Raw genomic sequence first — 22,629 nt, 5'->3', positions numbered from 1 at the left:
GATTGATGTCGCACCCTCTCTGACTTCGAGATTCAATCACATGAGTACGAACAATCGCAGGGCTTTGATCTAAGAAAGTACTTTCAAGAGCCGATATTGCTGTTCATAATAGCAGTACAAATTCATTCTCAAGTTTTTTTATACGTATGAAAACATAAACTAGAATGCGTTGTGACGTGTGGTACTAGCCCGGTTTGCATTAGTCGCTAAAATGTGTCATCAATTTGTTACGTGTTCAGGTTAAATGATCGAAATCACTATTCGGCTATTTGCATTAGTGTTTACACTTTGTCGATCATAAGGAATATTCTGATCACTTATTGTGACTACCCAAGTATCCAAGGTAAAATTACAATAAATAGAAAGTTTTCGTTTCTTGAGCACCCGATCTAAGAATGTATGAAGATGAATGTTTACTAGACTGGGCCAAAAAAATTAACTATTTTTTTTTTTTTGAAAAATATATTGAGAATATCATTCAGTATGGCAAAAAAAAAATTTCATGAAATTTTAAGCCCTTAATATTAACTTTAATTGAGAATAACTTTTGAAAAATTAAATTGAGGCAAAAATATTAAGAGATCTTTTTTGTAGAACAATCAATTTCCTTTAAGAATCTGTCATGATCTTTTTTATACATTCATTGATTCGTTAGTCACGAAATTCCAAATTAAAAAAGTCAAATCGAGAAATTATATCAATTTATTAAGCTTAATTACTCGGAAACGGCTTGTCTGACAAAAATCTATAATCAGACCTTTTTTGTAGGGAATTTAATTTTATAAAGGGATAAGTGAACATAAATTTTTTCACTTCAATATTTCGACAGTTCTGACGTAAAACATCAAATTATTACTAAAAATCAAAAATAGCGATGATAGACCTCTTAAAGTTAATATTAAGGGCTTAAAATTTCATGAAATTTTTTTTTTGCCATACTGAATGATATTCTCAATATATTTTTCAAAAAAAAAAATAGTCAATTTTTTTGGCCCCGTCTAATGTTTACATGTTGGAATCTTACGCTTCCGATGGGAAGCACACGCAAGACGGTCAAAGCGGTTAAATAAATGATATGCGGATGTGCAGTATCATTAGTTACGAGAAAATTCATTGTTGGGAGATATGAATTTGAAAAACTGGTGATTTCGAAAAATTAACGACAGAGCCAGGAATCGAACCTGGTATCTAGAGATGTAAAATTACAATGTATCTGGCAGAATTTTCCATACAAAGTAAATACGGCGCGTACGTATTAGGCCACTAAAATACGCGCGTTTTGTTTTTAGAAATAAACTTGACGTACTTCTGGGGTAATCATACATGCATACATTACCTACAAAACAGCCACCCCACAAAACTGTTATCAAATCAGATACTACTGCCAAGTATAATTTATTTAGACACCAATGATGATTTTGATATACTATAACTGATGATGACAAAAAAAAAAAATTGAAACCAAAATTGAAATTGAGAAGAAAAAAAAAATTGCAGTGCGTGATACTTGGCGGGCCCATTTCGATATTGCCATTACAACATTGATATGGCTCGACTTGTATTTTCTTGTGCTTGTTTTAAAAAGACCCGACAAGTGCCACTATATGAAAAAAAAAAAAAAATGACAAGACGATAAGATTTACTATATATATATTATATAACAGTGATACTGTGAAAGTATTCCTGATCTGCTATTCCCTAATTATCGTTGCGCGGCAAATTTGGGCATTCTTCGATCCACCGTCTCCTGGGACCTGGTCATTTTGGTTACTGATTATATTTGTGGTCATTATAATTTATTGCTAAAATTTTTTTCTCGCGTCCATGCATTGCCAAATTTTTTTACGTGTAGAATTGCTGCGAGCCAACAAAACGACGGAGAAATGGTTCGCGAAGTAATGACTTCAGCGGAAGAGGTAACAGAAGATGTTGCTCCGTTTAATGAGGTCGTACTTGCCGACGAATTTCAGGATACCGATTTGTTTTGCTCGGAGACAATGCCTGAATCTCCGATACAGTACGCGAGAAACGACGACGAGACGACTGAGTGCAACACCGCGGAGGATTTCGTGAGTATCCAGCCTGCGACCGAAAGTAATGTTGTCGAAGACATGAATTCAAATTTGCTTGTAGTCGGTAATGCCAAGGCCGAACCAAGTCCCCCATTGGAGTTGACTGGGAGAAGAATAGTAGACATTAGGCATTTTTTAGATAGCATTGCAAAAATTGGTCGTCACTCCCCTTTTGATTGTACTTTTGCAGACATGTGTCCAATATCCGAAAGCCGGACAGGATTCATTACCACCATCACCTTCAAATGTAGTATGTGTAATTTAGTCAAATCAATAACGTCAGAGAATTCTAGTTCAGGTTCCTCAAGCGTCAATGCAGCTATAGTATCCGGTGTAGTGTCCACAGGTGGTGGTTTTTCTCAACTCGCAGAGATTAGTGCATCGGTAGATATGCCATGTATGGCTAAAGAGACTTGGAAAAAATTTCATAGGATAGTTAGCGATACGTATCACGACATTTCACGGGAGCAAATGCTAGAGGCAGGTAGGGAAGAAGCTAGGTTGGCCCGTGAGGCGGGTGACGTTGACGAGGACGGGTACCCTTGCATAGCGGTTGTCGCCGATGGGTCTTGGGCAAAAAGATCGTATAGGACAAAATATGACTCTCTATCAGGTGTAGCAGTAATAGTGGGATTCAAAACCAGAAAAGTTTTATTCATTGGGGTAAGAAATAAATATTGTTCAACGTGTGATAGGAAGCGGGGTGATACCGAGGCATCTGTAGGCGAACATAAATGTGTGAAAAATTGGACGGGTTCTAGTACCGCGATGGAGTCAGACATTATCGTCGAGGGTTTTAAGTGTAGCGTAGAAATGCACGGTATTAAATACGATAAATTAATTGGGGATGGGGATAGTAGTGTTCACCGAAAACTTATCGATGCGCTTCCGTATGGACCGGAAGCACTTGTCAAAAAAATTGAATGCCGCAACCATGTTCTCCGCGTCTATGGAACTCGACTTCGGGATCTCTGTACCAACCGTAAGGTTGGTACTGTGATCCTACGTAATAATTTGCGCAAAAACTTGAGGCGACTACGATATGCCGTAACTTCCGCAATTCGCTACAGGAAAGGGCAAGTAGATCAGCCACTTTACGTTCGAGTCGAGGATTTGCGCAAAGATATTAAAAACAGTCCGAACCATGTTTTCGGGGAACATGGATCATGTGCGGAGAGAGGTTACTTCTGTGACGGTCACCCCAAACCAGGGGAAGTTAACCTGGTCGAGGATATGAAATTGACTGGTGTCTTCCAAGAGATTCAATCGGCAATGTATCGACTCATTGAGCATGCATCGAGCCTCATATGGGACGTGGATAACAACGTAGCTGAGTTATACAACTCACACGTTGCCAAGGCTATAGGTGGCAAAAGAGTCAACTTTGCCCTGCGCGATTCATATGGAGCTCGGTGCGATTCTGCCGTAATGAGAATGAATGCCGGTGGACAATTTCATGTATTAGTGCAGGAAAAATTGACAGGAAGGGTGGGTAAATTCACGAAAAAATATTGCGAAAATAAAACGGGGTCAATAAAAATTAGAAAAAAGGGTTTTAAGGGTAGCAAAAAAACTTTCGTGACCCAGATCGCTGACGCCGACTATGGCCCAGATGCTGCTTGTCCACGGCAATCAGACATGTCGGTGGATGAATTGGCGTCTGCTCAAAGGACATTCGTGCAGAGCTTGTATTCGGAGGACCTATTGGAAATCGAGCGACAAACAATGGGGCAGAGTTCGTCAATCGCATGGTACGAACAGAGAAGAAAGCGTTTGACTGCCTCAATTTTCGGTGAAATTTGTAAGCGAAGGCCACGAACATCTTGTGCTAAATTAGTAGAACGCATCCACTACGGCGATTTCCATGGAAATTCAAATACAAGGTGGGGCACAGAAAAAGAGCCCATAGCAATAGGTCAGTTCGCTGCCGAACATTCTGTTACTGTTGATAGCAGTGGTCTAGTGGTGGACAAGGCGTTACCCTTCCTTGCGGCATCGCCGGATGGGCTTATAGGTAAAGACGCGGTCGTAGAAGTCAAGTGTCCAGCATCGGCAAAAGAGTTGACTCCAATGGAGGGCATAGAGTCAAAGAAAATTAAATTCATGAAAATAATCGATGGAAAACCAAAGTTAGATCTTTCTCATAATTACATGTATCAGGTCCAAGGTCTTCTACACATTACAAATAGGAAGTGGTGCTATTTTATAGTTTGGACGCCAAAGGGATTGATTTTTGATAAAATAAAACGTGACGATAAATTCTGGACCGAAAAAATGGAGAATAAATTAGCAGATTTCTTTCACTTTTGTTTATTACCCGAGATCGTAGATTCTAGACGCGCCCGACAACTCTCAATCCGCGAACCCCCTCAAATCATCGAAGCCCAGAAGGCCGCGCGTAAGAAAAAGTAAATTCCCGACCGACAGACGATAAAAAACTGTGATATAAATATATGTACATATGTTCATAAATATAATAGCTTTGTATATACCTTACGTGCAATATTTCTGTGATTTATGTTTAGTTAGTTATGTGTATTACTGTGCCAAAAATTTGCTAGTCATATCGTTATAATTATATATCTGATTATTCATTCTAGGAATACTTTTTGCAGTCTGACCAAACTGCGTATATACCTATATATTATGTAAATATTCTGTAGCTTATTTTTTCATTACTATCTGTGACCTGCACTCGTGACGTACTACTTTCCATAGGTTGCGCTTTCTATAGAATTTATTTAGCCATATAATGTATACAATGCTCGATGCCTTGTTATGATATCAATTTTCTCGATCGAGATTACTGTCATGTTTCACTTATACTGTTTCAATTTAATTTCTATGAGATACTTTTCATAAAGATTTCGTGATTATGTTCATTAAGTTTAAACGAGTTTAATTTCACTTTCATCATTTTATATTATTTTTTATCATTTTTTATTTGTTTGGTGCAAACCCGATCATGGTTGGGAGGTAGGGACGGGTTAGGTGGGTCTCTGTTTGATAGCGACCTCCACCTGGGAGATTGATGATATATTCGTTGTTATATCATGAATTTGCTAACAGCTATTCGTTGCAATTTTCAATTTAAAATTACCTGTGACGACGTCTGGTCGGTATTCATAAATAGTTCCGTATTATTTTCGAAACTGTATTAGGAACAGCTCTCAGCCGATCAAGCTTATGCTTTGAGCTGACTCAAGACAGTCCGACAAATCGAACCTGACTATGAATACCGGCTATTAGATTATTACCAGTCCCGTGATCGCATTGCGTAGAAATACGGATGCCGGTGAATATAATTTTTGTTGAAATATTAAGAATGTATATCTATATCATCATACGTACGGGGAATTCTACGTCACGTCAATCAAAAAATGACCTCGTATTTTTTCAATCTATTCATACTTCTTTTCACATGAAATAAAGATAAAAAGAATCGATACGCATTTTGGTGTTCGTCCGAATTATGTTTGTTTTCGAAAGTTACCAGACAATCATTCAATTTTGATGCAAAAGGAGCGCGCATATATCCGGTTCTATTCGACGTAAAGACATCATTTACAGTGCATTCGGAAGGTGAACGAATAAGCTTTCATAAAAAAAATGTTATGTTGAACATTATTGCAAATCCCAATTTTTATAAACAATTCAAATGTTCGACGATTTTTACCTCATTAATGATAAGTTTTTGAATTATAAAAAAAATGGTTTTGGGTTCCTTATTAAATTCTGTATTACTAGTAAATTTTTCAAGTGTAATCTGAAAGGAGTCTCTTTTTTTTCTATTATTCATCAGGTACTGCGTCGTGCCGAGCGCGGCACACTGGGCTGTTTAAAAGTATTTGAATCCGAATGCCCGTGAGGGGTGGAAGAGGCTAGCCGCGTCACCCGCCCCACTCCGGCGACAGCTCGGTTGCTCCGTCTCACTTGTTTCTTACTCTCTCTCTCGCCACGGTTAACGCGGGAAGCGGAGTAGCCCGCGCTTTCTAGCTAGGCAACGCCCTTAATCGCGACGTTAGTCGAATCGTCTGTCTTGCTGTCGAGGGCACTGCACCTGCAACGATATGCAAGAGTATGAGACGTAATGTAACGCGATCGCAGGCAATTTGGTAGCATGCTATTGTCGGTTGTACTGTAGTAGCTATTGAAGGGGTTAATGTGGGATTTTACTATGTATGTGCGATTTTCAGTTTATTGAGATGAACTATTTTAGTTTTGTTTAGCGTGAGGTATATTTCGGCGTTAACGTCATCTATTATTCGTTTGATTACATACGGGCCTTTATAATGATCTTGGAATTTTGACCTTGTTTCGTTCAATAGGTAGACAGTTTGTCCTACTTCAAATCGTTGTGGGTTAATCGTTCTGTCGTAGTGTTCTTTACTTTTCTGTTTAGCTTGTTTCAGGTTCAACGCGGCGCGTTTACGGATGTCTGTGAGATTCGCTATTAGATCGAGGAGGAATGTATCGTATGTATGCGTGGATGTGTTGCTTAGTATCGCATCTGTCGGTAGTTTAGCTTTCGAGCCGAAGATCAGCTGGTGAGGTGAATAATGTGTACTGTCGTGTTTTGCTGTATTATAGCAGAAAATGGCGAAACGTATGAATTCATCCCAGTCTTCACCTTCGTTGGTGTAATGTTTGATGTATTCGGTAATTACAAGGTGACTTCTTTCTAATGAGCCGTTTGATTGCGGTCTATAGGCGGTTGTTCGTAGTTGTTTAATTTTGAAGAGTTTACAAAGCTGTTTGATGACTGTGCTCATAAAATTCTGTCCTTGGTCTGTAAGTATTGCTCGAGGAGCACCGTAACGTGTAATGTATTCTTTTGCGAATGCTGCGCCTATAGTTTTGGCGGTGGCATCAGGTAAAGGGATGGCGTCCAGGAATTTTGTCAAATTGCATTGTATCGTCAAGAGATATTTGTTGTTCGATTTAGTAAGGGGTAGAGGTCCAACAATATCTAATGCCACTTTGTCAAAGGCCTCTGCGGGCGTGTCAGTGATTGCCATGGGCAATTTTGTTTTGATCCTGACTAGTTTTTTCCTCTGGCAACTGCCGCAAGATCTGATAATATTTTGAATTTGCTTTTTCATATTTGGCCAAAAATATTTTTCTCTTATTTTATTGAAAATTTTTGTAACACCTTGGTGTCCTCCGATCAGTGACTCGTGGTACTCTTTGATCATGTCTTCGCGTAATCGTTCGTCTGGTATAATTGTAGTATTTCTACAAAGTGTTACTCGAATGTCTGAATCCGCAAAAATGTGATAAATGAGTTTTTTAAAGATAGATCGTAGAATATCATCAACTCCTGGTCCTGACATGGGGAATGATATGGACCGAATGTCTAGTCCGGACAAGATAATCCTCAAGTTAACTAACGTGTAGGAAATGTCGTCAAGTCTGCCCGGGTCTGATTGACGTGGTTTTACTACGAGGGTAAATATGTATTTGTTGTTTTTCAACCGAGTTTTAATTACGTCGGATATTTCTGGATTCTGGTTTTGAAAGGATTCCATGCTTATTAGATTTCCGTCCATCAACTGTTTTTCTAGTCCTTCTGTCCAACCACAATTAGCTGATACGAAATGAGCGTAATTGTCGCACAACATGAGAAGTCCGTCGTTAGTTTCGGTTACGTTGGGTGTTGGTAATATGTCATTTTGATTTTGTATGAAGTAATCTAAGCAACAAAAGTTGTCATAGTCAATATGGGGGCGGTCCGGTTTTCGCTCTTCGGGATTGTCGCGACGTTGTGAGCCTGAAGGTGGTAGCGTTGCCGTAGGTACAACGGAGGCATCGCTATCCGTGTCTTCAACAGCTGACTCCGGATCATGTGTCACGGAGTCACTCTCCGAGATATCAGTTGGGTAGCGCGAGGGAGTAGAAACCGGAGCATGTCTTGGAGCTGACCTAGTGCCGGTCCGACGCATTGGCCGACGAGTTAAAGGGGGAGCAGGGATTCTGGGTGTTGATGCGTCTGCTTCAGATTCAGAAGATGTCGAGTCATAAGTCGGATTTTGATAAATACAAATGGTGATCGTTATGTCGGAGTCTTTAAATATGTAATGGATCATCCGATTAACAAGGTTCCAGTCTAACTTATCTAAGCCGCAGCCTAGTCTTGGAATCGAGAGCGATTTGACTTTGTCTTGTTCTAAGCAATTCTTTAGATTTACTAGGGCGTTGAACAGTGTTTCTTCAGTTGGTTTCTGGTAGTGGTATTTTTTTGTTACTAGATTGTAAATGAGGCGGTTACCATGTGGCAGTGTCAATACGTTCGTTACTTCAGGGTCTAGTTGTTGTAGTTGATCTCGGGTGATTATTTTCCTATTGATTAGTTGTCCCGCGACTCCTCGTGATGTCTTGCAGTCTGCCGAGATGCAGTGGGCTAGGTTATCTTTCTGTCAAGGAGATTGGCGCGTATCTCTTGAATAAATTTACTATGCGTTAATGGTAGGTGGTTAAGATCTGTTACGAATTCCGTGAATCGAGGGGCGTAATTTCGTCCTTTACTGGTAGTGGCTTCGGGTGTCGGCTTATTCAGTGTGTCGGACTGTTCTTCACGTATTTTAACACTACGACCCTGGGGCTTACCGGAGTTTTGATTTGATTCAGATGAGGTAAGTGGTTGAATTCGTTCCGTAGTTTGCTTGATCGTTTTATCGATTACGATCGGTGCCTCCGTTGCGCTGCTATTGTCAGTCATACTGGCACTTGAGTCAGAGGTAACAGTAGAAGTCGAAGTGTCTTGTAATGCTTTGTTTCGTCTTCGTGGGGAAGGGTTGGTGGATTCATGTGCAGATCCATGCGCTTGTATTGGGTCTTGGTCAACATGTTTCATTTGCTTGTGAGCGCCGGTAGATGAAGATAGCGTATCCGGTTCGCGAGCACGTTTTGGGTGTTGGTGAGCTATTTTGGTGCGTTTGTGAGCGCTGGTAGACGAAGATAGCGTATCTGGTTCGCGAGCACGCGTTGGGTGTTGGTGAGCTACTTTGGCGCGCTTGTGGGCGTCAGTAGATGAGCATTCTGTATCGGGTCGTGGCCGTTTTGAGGTAATAGGTAGAATTCGGAAAGAGTCGACAGGTGGATTTCTGGGAAGCGCGTCTGCGCTAGAGTTCGCTATTCCTTTTTTATGTTTTGTGACGTACGAATATTCTTCCAACTTCAGTCTCCAGTGCATTAAACGAGAAGTCGGGTCCCGTACGTTTTTGATCCACTTTAGTGGTTCGTGGTCTGTTACCAGAGTGAAGGTTCTACCGTAAAGATAAGGACGAAAATGTTTGACGGCATAAACGACTGCTAAGAATTCTTTTTCGGACACCGAGTAATTGATTTCGGCCTTTTGTAACACCCTCGATGCATACGCGATTGGTAAATCCTCGCCATCTTTGTCTTGACTAAGTATTGCTCCTATTGCATACTTTGAAGCGTCGGTTGTTAGGACGAAGGGTTTTTCGAAGTCTGGATACTGCAGTATTGGTTCTCGACACAGACTATCGCGTAGTGTTTCGAACGCAAATTGATGTTCTGCTGTCCATAGGAAAGGGCTATTCTTCTTTAGCAAATTATTAATAGGTCTAGCAATTTTTGAAAGGTTAGGAATGAATCTTCGGTAGTAGCCTATCAAGCCTAAAAATTGTTTGATCTGTTTAGGATTCTTGGGAACTGGGTAGTTTTTTATTGCTGATATCTTCTCCGGATTAGGTTTCAATCCATTTTGAGTGATGACGTGACCTAGGTATGCTACTTCTTTACGCAGAAATTCACATTTATCTGGCTGCAGGGTTAGTCCTGCATCAGACAATCTCTTCATGAGTTTCCGAAATTTGGTTTCGTGCTCCTCCAAGGATCGGGAGTAAATGACTATATCATCCAAATAGACAAACATATCTGTACCCTGTAATCCCGATAGAACCTGATCTATTAGACGTTGAAAGGTGGATGGGGCATTTTTTGAGCCAAATGGCATTCTAGTATATTCGAAATGGCCGTGAGGAGTCGAAAAAGCGGTCTTTGCGCTGTGATCGGGATCCATTGGAATTTGGTGGAACCCGGAAGCCAGGTCGAACGTTGAGAAATATTTTGCGGAACCTAGCTGATCTAGGATATCGACGATATTTGGTAGCGGATAAGCGTCGCCAATGGTTTTTTCGTTCAGTTTCCGGAAGTCAATGACCATTCGCCACTTCTTTTCGCCGCTAGCATCTGATTTCTTGGGGATGATCCAGACCGGAGAATTATAAGGAGATGAAGAATGTGTGATAATGTTCTGATCAAGGAGTTTGGTCACTTGTTTTTGTATTTCGTCTTTGTGTACTCTTGGGTGTCTGTATTGTTTGGTATGAATTGGTGCGTCATTGGTAGTAGGGATCGTATGGCTGACTAAGTTTGTATGTCCCAGGGTGTCACCCGGGAGGAAAAATAAATGATTGAATTCGATAGCAAGATTAACTATTAATTGTTTTTCTTCGTCGTTCAAATGATCCAATCGTGACTTTTCTTTCAAAATCTCAAGGCGTCTCGAATCGTAATTTGGGGATGTGGGAAGAATGCGATTCTCGATCCTTTTTTTTTTTCGTGTAAGACCTGTGCTAGTAAGACCTGTCCGCTGCTTGCAGTACTTGTATGCGTTGGGTGTGTTTTTGCACTGAGGGTGGCGGTGCTCGCGAGTTCATCGACTTCTTCTAGTGTTACGACTGGTCTTCTTATTTCCACAGCTGATTCGTTGGAATTTATTGCATAAACGTAAGCAAACCCTTGTTGGTTGGTAACCAGGGCTTGTCCTAGGAATATGTTAGCGCCTACTTCCAACTGTTCTATGAATCCCGTTTTTACAGAGGGATTCGAAATTTTTAGTGCAATCACCTGAGCCGTTCGTGGTGGTATCAATATGTAGTCTTCGTTTAGGAGTTTGAATGGTTTGCTAGTATTGCTCGGTATTATTTTTTCTGTATCGAAAGATATCGTTGCATTTTCGTTCCGTAAAAATATCGATCCTAAGATTCCGTCTTCTTGTATCGGAAACAGATCGTCGACTATATGGAATATTTGAAGGTTGTCACCGATTCGAATGCTAGTTGTTCCTATTACTTTTATTGGCTCATGTATAGCACTGGTAACGTGGATCTGACCTTCGAGTAATTTACACGGAACATGCGGATGTATTGCTCCGAGTTTAATTATGTTTACATCAGCACCGGTGTCAACTATAAATGTGCTGGGTTGTCGTATGAGTTCACCGGTGGTTATTCGAACCTTCGGTGTTTGTGTGACAGATGTTATGAGGATACGCGGTGGTGTTTTTGTGTTGGTTGTATGCCTGTTAAAGGGAATAACGCCGGTTTCGCGAGAGATAAGGTAGTTGTTTTTGAAACAGATAGTCGCCGTTTCCGAACGTAAAAAGTCTGCACTCAGTATACCGTCCTCGATGATAGGGAAGGAGTTATCGACAAGATGGAATTCGTGGCGCGTATTAGCTAACTCGATGTAGAGACTTCCTATTGTTCTGATGGATTCTTCCGTTATCCCTGAAATCTGCCTAATGTCCGTCCTTGTGACGTGGACTCTTGGGTCGATTTTATCGATTTTTAACAAATTAATATTAGCGCCAGTATCTATTATTAGTGTCACGTACCCATTCAAAGACTGCGGGCATTGTGTTCGAATCTGTGGAGGGCCAGATTCTAATTGTACGGAGCTGACGTTTGGTTTGGACGCTGCTCCGGTTTGAGGGAGGTCGATGCGTCCGCGCGGCCGTCCCTGAACTCGTTTAAATGGCTCGCGTTGCCTGAATATTCGCGATGTTGCTTTGCTTCGTATGAAACCTCCGGGTGGACGCCTGTATCGCAATTCTCGTTCGAGTAGTCTTGTGTTACGTAATTAACCCTGAAGTTCGATCGTGAAGGATTTGGTGTATTATACTGTTGTGAGCGTTGACTGTCATTTCGCGTCTGGTCTAAAGGTTGGTTTGTCGGGTCTCTTGCTCGATATTGGGTATTGGGATTGTTCTGTTGTTGACGATTAGTGTTATTTTGGAAAACTCTTGAATTTTGTTGGAATTTTGGATTCTGGGGATATTGGGACCGATTTGAGCGGCACTTATCGTTTGAGTGGCCTTTGCGACCACACTGCGTGCAAGTTGTGTTGTTGCGCTGTTTCGTTCTGCACTCTTCTATACTATGACCTGCCTTCTTGCAGTATCTACACACTACTAATAGGGAAGGTTGTTCAGGACAATATTTATCGATGTGATCGGTTAATTTACATATACTACATTTTATATGGTTTTGTGTTTCGTAGTTAGTATCACGGTATGAGGCTAGTTTAAGTCTATCTGATAATAGTTTTTCAGTCTTGGTGGCCGTGTCTATAGCCATTTGTAGGGTTTGTGGATTCTCATGAGCTACTCTTATTTCTAATTCGTCTAGTAATCCTTTGATAAATCTTAGTCTTGCGGTCTCTTTGATATTTTTCTTCAGCACTTGAGCATCACTGATAGATTCTGAGGCATCTATTGATTCGCCCGCTTGTCTTAACAGATGTTTTATTCTAGCACCGTAATCTAGAACACTCTCGTTTCGCCTCTGTGCCGATTGTGCGAGGTCTAGCTGGATATCTGGGAGGTGTTGTTTAGACGCGTAGGCCTGTTTTAGGCAGTATAGCAAATCTCGAAGAGAATCCGGATTATCTGACTCTATATATTTACTCGCGTCGCCTTCGATTTTCGTGCGAATGAGTGTGGAGAATAAATTCAGTTCTCTGGCTAAGACAGCTTGTTTTGCGCATTCTACTTCAGTTATGAATTCGGATACGGGCATATTAGTGCCATTGAACGTGGGAATCAGAGCTAATGCATCTTTCAGAGGCCGGTGCGGAAAAGTGCCTTCGGTAGCCATGTTGTAAATTTTAATCTAGGATTTGTCGACTTACAAAGTGAAGATGAAGAGAAGGAATGGAAGAAAATGTTGCATTCTTCCGTGAGGGTGTTGGTCCAGCGATTTCGTGTCTGTAGCCGGTGATGACGTCGGTGTGCGTTGTGTCGTACTAGAAGTCGTGAAGAATGAAGATGTCGTCGTAGTAGCAGCAGGAGATAGTCTTTCAGCAATATGGATTTGGAGATACGGATTTGTCTGTGACGTTCGTGTGAATCAGAGATCGTTGATTGCGTTAACGTAGAATATGGCTTTCAGAGTGTCTTCAACACTATCACACAGTGGTATTACTTTTCTATTAACATCACTGAGCTCGCACACTTCAGAACCGGTCTATCAGATGGCACTTCATGCGTAGCACATACGTAAAATAGTATCACTGGATTTCCGGAAAGCGAAGGCCACCGCTGCCACCAATGTTACGTCCGTGAGTAGAGTTACTCCTGAGCGGTAAGAGTAAACTGGTTGGCTTCGCTTTCAAGTTCCAGGACAACCGGAAATCAGGATGAGGATCGAATAACGTAGGGTTTGTTTGAGATATTACTAATATATTTATTTCGAGGAAATTCAGATGACGGTAAAAACGAAGTGTGCTGTATGAAGCTATATAAGAAGTTCAGATGTGACGTTGTTGAGAGTTAGAATAGAAGTGTCCCTCGAGACGCGAATCGTACGGGTGCAGAAAAGGTGTGACAATGCTAGGAGTAGGGAATGGAGTTTGATGAGTAAGCGTGATAGTGAATAGCGTGAGACTACGTAGAGATAAGAGGACAGGACAGAGACCATGAGATCAATGTAAGAACTGTAGGAGAGTTAGCGAGTAGGAAAAATAGAGAGAAGTGGTATGCTGGACGTAACAATAGTCTGAGAAAAAAAAACGCACACACGTTAAGTGATTTCTATTCACTCAAGTAAAATCGAAAAATTGTTGTTGTACACTTGAGGTAAAAAAAACTGTATACGTGCACTGATTTCAATCACCCACCTTGACAGTTTGCAAGCTCAACTGTTAATGAATTCATCAGACGGACGGAGCACCCCCACTCTTCGTACAGCTTCTTCATATGTCTTAGGTTCACGATTAAACTAATACCAAATCACAAAGTGGTTGACACTTGTCGGTTACGCTTGCAGGATATATCCTTCCCACTCTGTCCTACTGCACTAGTGCGTAGACCTCGAAATCGTGAAACTGACACCGTGGGGCAAAGTAAAACATCCCCGTAACGCACTCGGTGAACGACATTTACTAAGCCTATCACAGTTCCATGTATAACTCTAGCGATTAGTTCACTCTCACAGCTCTCTCTCGTACATGAGGCGTGCGAAACTTCTTCGCCAAGTTCCAAGAACTGCCTTGCCATCTTCCACGCGCTGCAGGTTCGTTCGAGTAATATCTAGAAATTTTTTTCGCTGAAGACTATTGCATACGGTTGTTCACGAATTTTCGGCAATGTGTGAGTCACGTCGGTGTTTACCCATAAAAGAGACTGTGTCAGCGTAGAGCGATCATTCTAGAGCAAGCTTTGCAACTCTATCTTTGTCGAGTGCGTGATCGAAAGAACAAGAAACATGGATTCCGAAAAGTGTTTGAAATTAATACGAATCATGGAAACGGCGTTCGAAATTTTATCTGAGAGATCGTCACCGGCAGAAATTGCAAAATGGCTTCGATTTGGAACCCGAAATACCAGGCTTTTGGATAAAATCTTACGCAACAACGGCTTAACGATCGGGGAGAAGACAAGAATTTTGACTACAATTGGAATTCTGAAATCGTTGGCAGTCAAATTTGAACAATTTCAAAAAGTGAGTGACGGATTACGAAGCCGACGAAGAAGCGGTCGAGTACGGTGGGAAGATTTGGAGACAGCTTTCGAGAGTCGAATTCGAACGGGAGCCATTATCAATCTGCGGCATGAAGATTTGAACAGGTTTTTGGAAGATGCGAAACACCTCGTCGTTGCAAGACTGAAGAAAATGCTACGAAAAGTGGGAAGTTTAAAAGCAAACTGTGTCTTGTGTTGTAAATTCAATATAACGAAAAACGCTGAACTTGTTGAGGAAATCAAATATTTTAACACCAGAAACCAGATCATCCTCCAGCCAACTGACATACACGGGTGGTTCGAAGAGAACGTAAAGCAAAAAGTGTTGGCCAAGGTGGAAGATTTTCAAGAGAGAGACTCTGGTTGGTCGCTGACTGAAAAAATCAATTTGACTGTGAATATCAACAAGTACGTGCCACTGCGAGGCGGTGTGTTCACATACACACCACTACCCGAAGATATTCAAGATAAGAAGGCTGTCGTCAACATTCGTAACAGCGACTCATATTGCTTTCTATGGTCGGTCACCGCAGACCTCTTTCCAGCCAATAACAATCCCAGCGAAATCACTTCATATGCACATTTCAGCTCGGTGCTACAATACGACGGTTTGCATTTTCCAATGTTTTTAGACCAGATTCCAAAATTTGAGAAACTTAACAAACTTTCAATTCACGTTTATGGTGAAGATAGTACGGAAAAACAAAAGCGCAGTGAAATTGTACCCATTTATCTGAGCCGAAACAAGTCTGATAAACCTACAATCCATCTTATAGTGATAGAGTCTGAAAACGACGATGACGATGATGGTATGGAAGATATTGAAAAGAATGTAGCACATCATTTTGCATGGATTCGAAATTTGTCGACATCGACAAGTTCCCAAATTTCCAAGCGCTAACATCAGACGTGGTTGTACGATAGGTGTCTGTCTCATTTTAATTTCAAAAGATGTTTGTTGAAGCACCGAGTTGATTGCATGAATTTGAACAAAACCAAAGTTATCTTACCAGCAGAAGAGGACAAAATTCTCAAATTTAAAAATTTTCAACACAAAGAAACCGTTCCGTTCTGCGTTTACGCAGATCTAGAATATTTACTGCAGCTCACACATGAAAGTTTTGGGGAAAATAGATCAATTTATCAGAAGCATCTTCCGTATAGTATAGCTTACTATCTGCATTGTGCGTTTGACGATTCGCTTTCAAAATTCAAAATTAATCGTGGAGAGACTTGCGTTCAATGGTTTGTGAATGAGTTAAAGGAATTGGCACATTCGTCAGAGGGATACTACGAGACTGTTGTACCGATGGAACCACTAAATTTCAATCAGATCAACGAATTTGATTTATCGGCGGTCTGTCATATTTGTGAAAAACCGTTCACGCCCACAGACGTGAAACATCGGGATCACTGTCATTTCACGGGAAAGTACCGTGGTGCTGCTCACCGCAGCTGTAATCTGAATTACCAAAATTCGCACACTATCCCAGTGATATTCCACAATTTGTCGGGTTACGATTCCCATTTTCTGATCAAAGCCCTAGCAACGTCATTCGAAGGTACTGTTAAACAATCATCTGTTAATAAAGAAAAGTACATTTCCTTCACTAAATTCGTTAAGGGAAAGGATGTAACGTTCCGTTTCATAGATTCGTACCGTTTGATGCCTAGCAGCCTCGATAAATTATCATCGTATCTGGACGATTGTCAAAAAACAATAACACGTAAATTCTGCAGTAGCTTGAATAAATTTCGGTTATTAACTAGGAAAGGTGTCTGATCGTACGAATACATAAACAGTTGGGAGAAGCTCGAGGAGAAACATTTGCCAGCCAAAGAACAGTTTTATTCAAAATTGAATGACCGGAATATATCAGACGACGATTACGCACACGCGTGCGACGTATGGCAAACTTTTAACGTTCAAACTTTGGGAGAGTATTCGGACTTGTATTTACAGACGGACGTGTCTTTACTTGCTGACGTTTTTTAAAATTTTGGACTGAATTGTTGGACGACGTACAAACTGGACCCATTACATTACTACACAGCGCTCAGCCTGTTGTTTGATGCAATGTTAAAATGTTCAGGCATCGAACTCGAGCTTCTTACCGACATAGACATGGTTATGTTTATCGAAAAAGGTATTCGAGGTGGTGTGTCACAGCGTTCGAACAGATACGCAAAGGCCGATAATAGATATATGGGAGAGGAATTCGATCCCGAGGTCGAAGAATCTTATCTCATGTACTTTGACGTTAATAATTTGTACGGTGCTGCTATGAGCTTTGCTTTACCATACAGTTCCTTCGAATGGGTATCAGACTTCAGACAACGCGACGTTCTTACCATCTCGGACGATGAGGAGTTTGGTTACATGCTGGAGGTAGATTTGGAATATCCTGCAGAACTGCATGAAACTTATGAAGATTTACCATTGTGTCCGGAGTACTATGTACCTCCGATTTCGAACAATAAACAGGCCAAATTGACGCCCACGCTATTTTCCAAAAAAATCTACGTTGTTCACTACAGCGTTTTGGAACAATGCTTACAATTAGGCTTAAAATGACTCAGAATGCACAGAGTTCTCAAATTCAGGCAAAAAAGCCCGTGGCTCAAAAAATATATCGATCCGAATACTGATTTGCGGAAAAAATCTCACAACGAATTCGAGAAAAATTTTTACAAACTGATAAACAACGCAGCTTTTGGCAAAACAATGGAAAACGTGCGAAAGTATAGAGATGATCGATTGATCACTGAATGGGATGGACGGTACGGTGCTAGAGCCACGATAGCCAAACCTAATTTTCACAGCTGCACCGTTTTCGACAAAGAGATGATTATCGTCGAAATGAGTCAGACGAAAGTCAAGTTGAATGAACCATTGTATGCAGGTTTCTCAATCCTGGATCTGTCTAAAACATATATCTATGATTTTCATTATAATTATATTAAGCAGAAATTTGGCAACCGAGCTAAATTAATGTATACGGATACCGACAGTTTGATTTACAACTTTACCGTCCCGGACACATACGAACATATGAAGGAGGACTTGCATAAATTCGATACGTCTGATTATCCGCTTGACAACGCTTATGGAATGCCTCGAGCGAACAAAAAAGTTCTTGGCTTGATGAAAGACAAGAATAACGGGAAAATAATGTTGGAATTTGTAGGATTACGAGCTCAATTGTACGCACTCCGAGTCTTGGGAAATGAGAAGGACAATAAACGTGCCAAAGGTGTTAGAGGATCAGCGTTGAGAAAAATAACTTTCAACGATTATTTGGAATGTGCGTTGAAACGTGAAAATTTGTCCACAAATCAGCATCTGATATTGAGTCGAAAGCACGAGGTATACACCGTAGAACAGCAGAAAGTGGCACTGAGCTGGAATGACGACAAGCGGATCGTGTTTCAAAACACAATCGACACGCTTCCGTGGGGTTACAAGCCTGCACCTTAGCTTTGTAATTACCGTATCGTAATCTATGTAGGACTTAATTTATAACTGTACCATGATGTATAAAATATTATTATGTAGGAATCAATTTTTATAACTGTACCGTGATGTATAAAATATTATTATGTAGGCTGGTGAATAAGAACGCTCCGAAGTATAAAAAATTGTACAACGATAGATATGTCTGTCGATTTTCTAAAAAATAAAGATGCATACTTGTTACGTGTCGGGTATAAAATGAAAAAGCACATACGTTTTTACAAAAAAATTCACTTATTCAAATGTTACATGTCCGATTTGTTTATCCAACTGTTGTGTGTATTGTCAAAACCTAACCATTCAACATATATTTTTCATCCACGCTTCTTGAGCACCTTCTCCACCAGATAGATATCCGGATGTTTAACCTTGAAGAGCTCTTGTTCGTAGAAACCACCAACGATGGGTTGCTTTCGGTAGTCTTTGAGCTTGTACGTCACAGGATGAGTATTTTCGACTCGACTTATCGAGAATATTTCAGTCGTCCAATTGGGAGTGTAACCTTTCTCGAAGATATTTTTGAATTTGCCGATTCGAACTTTGTCGCCGCATTTGAACTCTGCTGATATGGTAGGTATCGCTTGAAGCCCTCCGTACGCCGGACGTAATAATAGCCTTTCGTTTGCAACGGTTGTTCAGTGCCTACGAGTCTTTTGCGTCCGGGGCCATGGCGATTTTCGGTTGTTAGCGCGTTCGACCAACTCGCGTCAACAGGGATGCCAAATCTCCAATGAGCGCGGAGGCGAGCGTGCAATACACGTCAAAATAGGCAGTAAGACGCGGTCGTCCGTCGCGTCACGACACCAAGGCGAGAGAGTCATGTGCTCTCTCACATACGACTTCCCAAAAGAAGGGAGATAATTCGATTATCGAAACGATCGGGTGAACGGTCGTATGGTTCCAGATTCTCCGAACGCGGGTGAACAGCCATACGATCCTCGATTCTCCGATCAAAAAATCAAACACAAACCGAGGATTGCAATGGCACGGACCAAACTGGCTTCTTGACAAAGAAAAAAACGTAAACAACATAAAACGTCGTGGGTTTTTATGCCGCAAGGCTTTTCCCATAAGAGCCGATGAACGAAAAAAATCCGATGGCTCAAATCATGAGTGTACTTTATTTCGAAACCAAAACCTTCAACCTTTATCCCTCGGAAGGAAAAAATCCGAAAAAAATTAAATATACAGAATCACGAGGCGACTTTGAAAGTAAAGGAACTTCGACTATACAACGGTGACGTCTGACGGTTTCATTCTGATGATTCGGTGTTTGGCGTTGTTGTAAGCCGAAACCAAATCAGATAAGATGTCGAGCCACTTGTGGCTTCCTTGCATGCTGAACCGTTTCCACATTTTACCTTTCAGCGTCCGATTGAAACGTTCACAGATCGAAGCCTTCAAATTACTGTACGTGGAGTACAGTTTGATCCCGTAACGTGTCATAAGCGATTCAAATTTCGAGTTGTAAAATTCGGTTCCTCTGTCGACGTGTAAGTTTTTTGGTACCCGTCCTTGGACAAGCACAGACTCCATTGCCTTCGTAACATGATCTCCAGACTTGCTCTTTATCGGTATAGCTTACGCATACTTTGAAAAGATATCAATGATTGTGAGCATGTACTTGTAGCCTTTGTTTTGTCCAGCGTACGATGTCATATCAACAAGATCCGCCTGCCAGGTCTCGTCGACGCCGCGCACGTCTACACGTCGACGCAGGTAATTCCGGCGTGCAGGCTTATGCAGTTCCGTCACCAGTGCTTGCTTTTTCTCGTTCATATTCCAACGCTCTTAGTCTGGTGTTCAATTTGGAAATGATATCAGCGTTTCGAATCGACAGGTCTCTGCCTGTTTTAAAGTCTGTGTAGAAGGTATCCAAGGCTTTCTCCGCGGTGATCTCCAGAGCTTTGATCATTTGATCAAGGTTGTCAATTTGTTTTTGCAGCATGCTGAATTTTCGTCTTAAGGTTTTTAAAGTTACAGCATTGTTCGGCTCTGCGGGATCTGCGACATTGCACAGTCTCTTGTTCCGTATATCGTAATGCCCGTCCGCTGTTATTTGAAACCCGACACCCGGAGGACCGCGAGTGCTCGCAGCTGTGTTTTTATTCAGCTGACGCCCAAACACGTCGACGCTCATCTCGTGAACGATTGCAGAGTCGATAATTGGCTAATAAATGATTCCGGCTTCTCGTAATTCTTCCAGAATCGACATGATTTCATTGTTGTGACTTGTATTCCCGGCCGCTTGAGATGTCATAAGCAAACGAAGACGTTCCACCTGCTCGTTAGCGTCGTCCCAGAAAATGTAATCTGTTTTAACACCTTGTCGAGTAACCCAAGCCGAGGTAGCAGAACACCTTTGCCCGTACGCTTCGACATCTGTGACGATGGTCATACGCCTTTGCCTGGCGTAGAAATATTAAGCAGCTCAGCAATTTAATGCTTGAATTTGGCGCTCTGAGCGTTTCGGATAGGCTCGGTTGCGCTATAGTACTTTCTGTGAGCATTTGTTGCGAGAAGGATATTTCTGTAATTCTCCTTGTCGTTGCAGGTAACGTGAGCGCTGTTGGGCATCTTTTTGAACAGCAGCTCCAGCAGTCCCTGAGTTTTCGAATAGAGTGTACCGCCTATGCGAACGGAATCGCGCTTGAAGCTTATCGGTGAGTTACCACCCATCGGCCCAGCAGTAGAAAGACTCCGTACCCCGTACACGGTATCCAACTCGTGCTGTCTTTGTTTATCGTTGAGCATCTCAAGATATTCATCGTCTGATCTCACCGACGATTGCGTGACAGTTTGATCCTCTTCCTCTGCAGTTGCAAAAGAATCTTCTGCTTTCATTTCGTTATTCGGCTCATCCTTTGTTTCAGTTTTGAGTTCTTTATTCACCTCTTCCTTAACAAGTTTCGTGCCTCGAGAAACATTGACTAATTCCTGCAGCGGGGTTATCACAGGTTTGAAGACATCCTTCAATGTTTTCTGCAGCGACTCTTTTCCCGTATTTAGGATTCTGTGCTTACGACGAATCGCATTACTCGCTTGTGCAATACGGTGCAAGACTTCTTTTTCCTTACGAATTTCCTGCATGTTGACACAACTAGTTCTGGAAAGCTACTGTTTCGTCGCCTTCGAAGATCGTGTATTTCATTCTTTCGTCTTATTTATCAAATTGTCAAATCCCCTCCTATACCGACCGTTACCCCGCTCTCTATCCTTGTTGATCACAACGAACCCATATTTGTCACCATTCCAGCATGCCGCACACAAGTCTTCATACTCTACGTACGACATATCGGTGTTTACATGATCGTTGTACACATGTCTCAGATTCATCTCGTCTTGTTTGAATAAGACCAGCAAGTTAGTGTTGTCGCGCACGAGATGCTTAGGGATTTGAGCGTACGTCTGACAAAGATAGAAACAGTCTAAATCATGATGTCTACCCATACAAAAATACGCGCATATGTTATCCTGCTTCTCGCACGCTACGTCATCAATTATCATGATCGAGTTAGGTTGCGTCTCGTTCGGTGCGATGACGTGCTCATGCTCGTTGAAAGGGTAATACCCAACACCGTCGACATTTTCGAGCACTTGATTCAGAAACTTGCATTTTGGTCGATTGAGAGATTTTGAGTAAACGTACAGGTTTTCGAACCTCGAACCGTTCGGATGCGTTATAAGCGCAAATAATGCGTTGGTTTTGCCACAGTTAGATGGTCCGCAGAATACCGCACGTACACTACTCGGCAACAATTCGCCATGACGTTCTTTCCGTTTTGTACTCTGCCGCGTAAATTTGTCAAAATTCATCACAGGCAGCTTGGTCGATTGTGTCTCGAACCTCATCTCAAACGTCACTGGCTGAATTTTCCGTAAATGCATCGTTTATTACAACTTTCTCTCAGTCGCATAGCGGACATGATTGTGCACATGTCACGAGCGCCGCACATTTACCCGAAATTATAACATATTACCGATTATAACAATTATCATTTTTCATATTATTATCTCTAGAGACAAGGAAGCATAGTTTTAGTTAGTCCATATAAAATATTTTATTTTAATCAGTTCGTGGTATAGCCAAGCGCAACGGCGTAGTTGGACAGCCAGCAACGTCAGCGTCTTCGCGCCCGCCAGATCCCGGGTGTAATCAACACCGGGATGAGGCGAGCGCGAAATCACGCGCTTCGAAGATGACCGTTGCGAGGCGAGCCTTTGTTCGAAATTGCAAACGTCAGCGAAAAGCTCGCTCGCCGCCCGACGTT

General features: G+C 41.6%; 2 protein-coding genes across 2 annotated transcripts; one reads left to right on the top strand and one right to left on the bottom strand.

Moving 5' to 3' along the window:
- Nucleotides 1-17,425: 17,425 nt before the first annotated feature.
- LOC138190359 (uncharacterized) lies at nucleotides 17,426-18,322 on the top strand. Its single transcript, XM_069133141.1, has one exon. It carries the CDS (start codon nucleotides 17,426-17,428, stop codon nucleotides 18,320-18,322), a length of 897 nt encoding a protein of 298 aa, XP_068989242.1.
- Nucleotides 18,323-20,096: 1,774 nt separating this feature from the next.
- LOC138190358 (uncharacterized) lies at nucleotides 20,097-21,448 on the bottom strand. Its single transcript, XM_069133140.1, has 3 exons — nucleotides 20,856-21,448; nucleotides 20,572-20,766; nucleotides 20,097-20,307 (listed from the first exon to the last, which is right to left on the bottom strand). The coding sequence occupies exons 1-3, from the start codon at nucleotides 21,446-21,448 to the stop codon at nucleotides 20,097-20,099; spliced, it is 999 nt and encodes a 332-aa protein (XP_068989241.1).
- Between the last annotated feature and the right edge of the window lie 1,181 nt (nucleotides 21,449-22,629).

Source organism: Neodiprion pinetum, chromosome 2 (assembly GCF_021155775.2).
Source record: "Neodiprion pinetum isolate iyNeoPine1 chromosome 2, iyNeoPine1.2, whole genome shotgun sequence".
Classification (NCBI taxonomy): Eukaryota; Metazoa; Arthropoda; class Insecta; order Hymenoptera; family Diprionidae; genus Neodiprion; species Neodiprion pinetum.
This window is presented reverse-complemented; position numbering and strand designations above follow the sequence as displayed.

Excerpts from the sequence above, each read along its gene's own strand:
- LOC138190359 (XM_069133141.1), top strand. The coding sequence starts at position 17,426 with ATGCACAGAGTTCTCAAATTCAGGCAAAAAAGCCCGTGGCTCAAAAAA.
- LOC138190358 (XM_069133140.1), bottom strand. The coding sequence starts at position 21,448 with ATGCAGGAAATTCGTAAGGAAAAAGAAGTCTTGCACCGTATTGCACAA. Across the intron at positions 20,767-20,855 it reads GCAACAAATGCTCACAGAAA|GCAAAGGCGTATGACCATCG; the intron begins GTACTATAGCGC and ends TTTCTACGCCAG. Across the intron at positions 20,308-20,571 it reads AGTCACAACAATGAAATCAT|CATGCTGCAAAAACAAATTG; the intron begins GTCGATTCTGGA and ends ACGAAAATTCAG.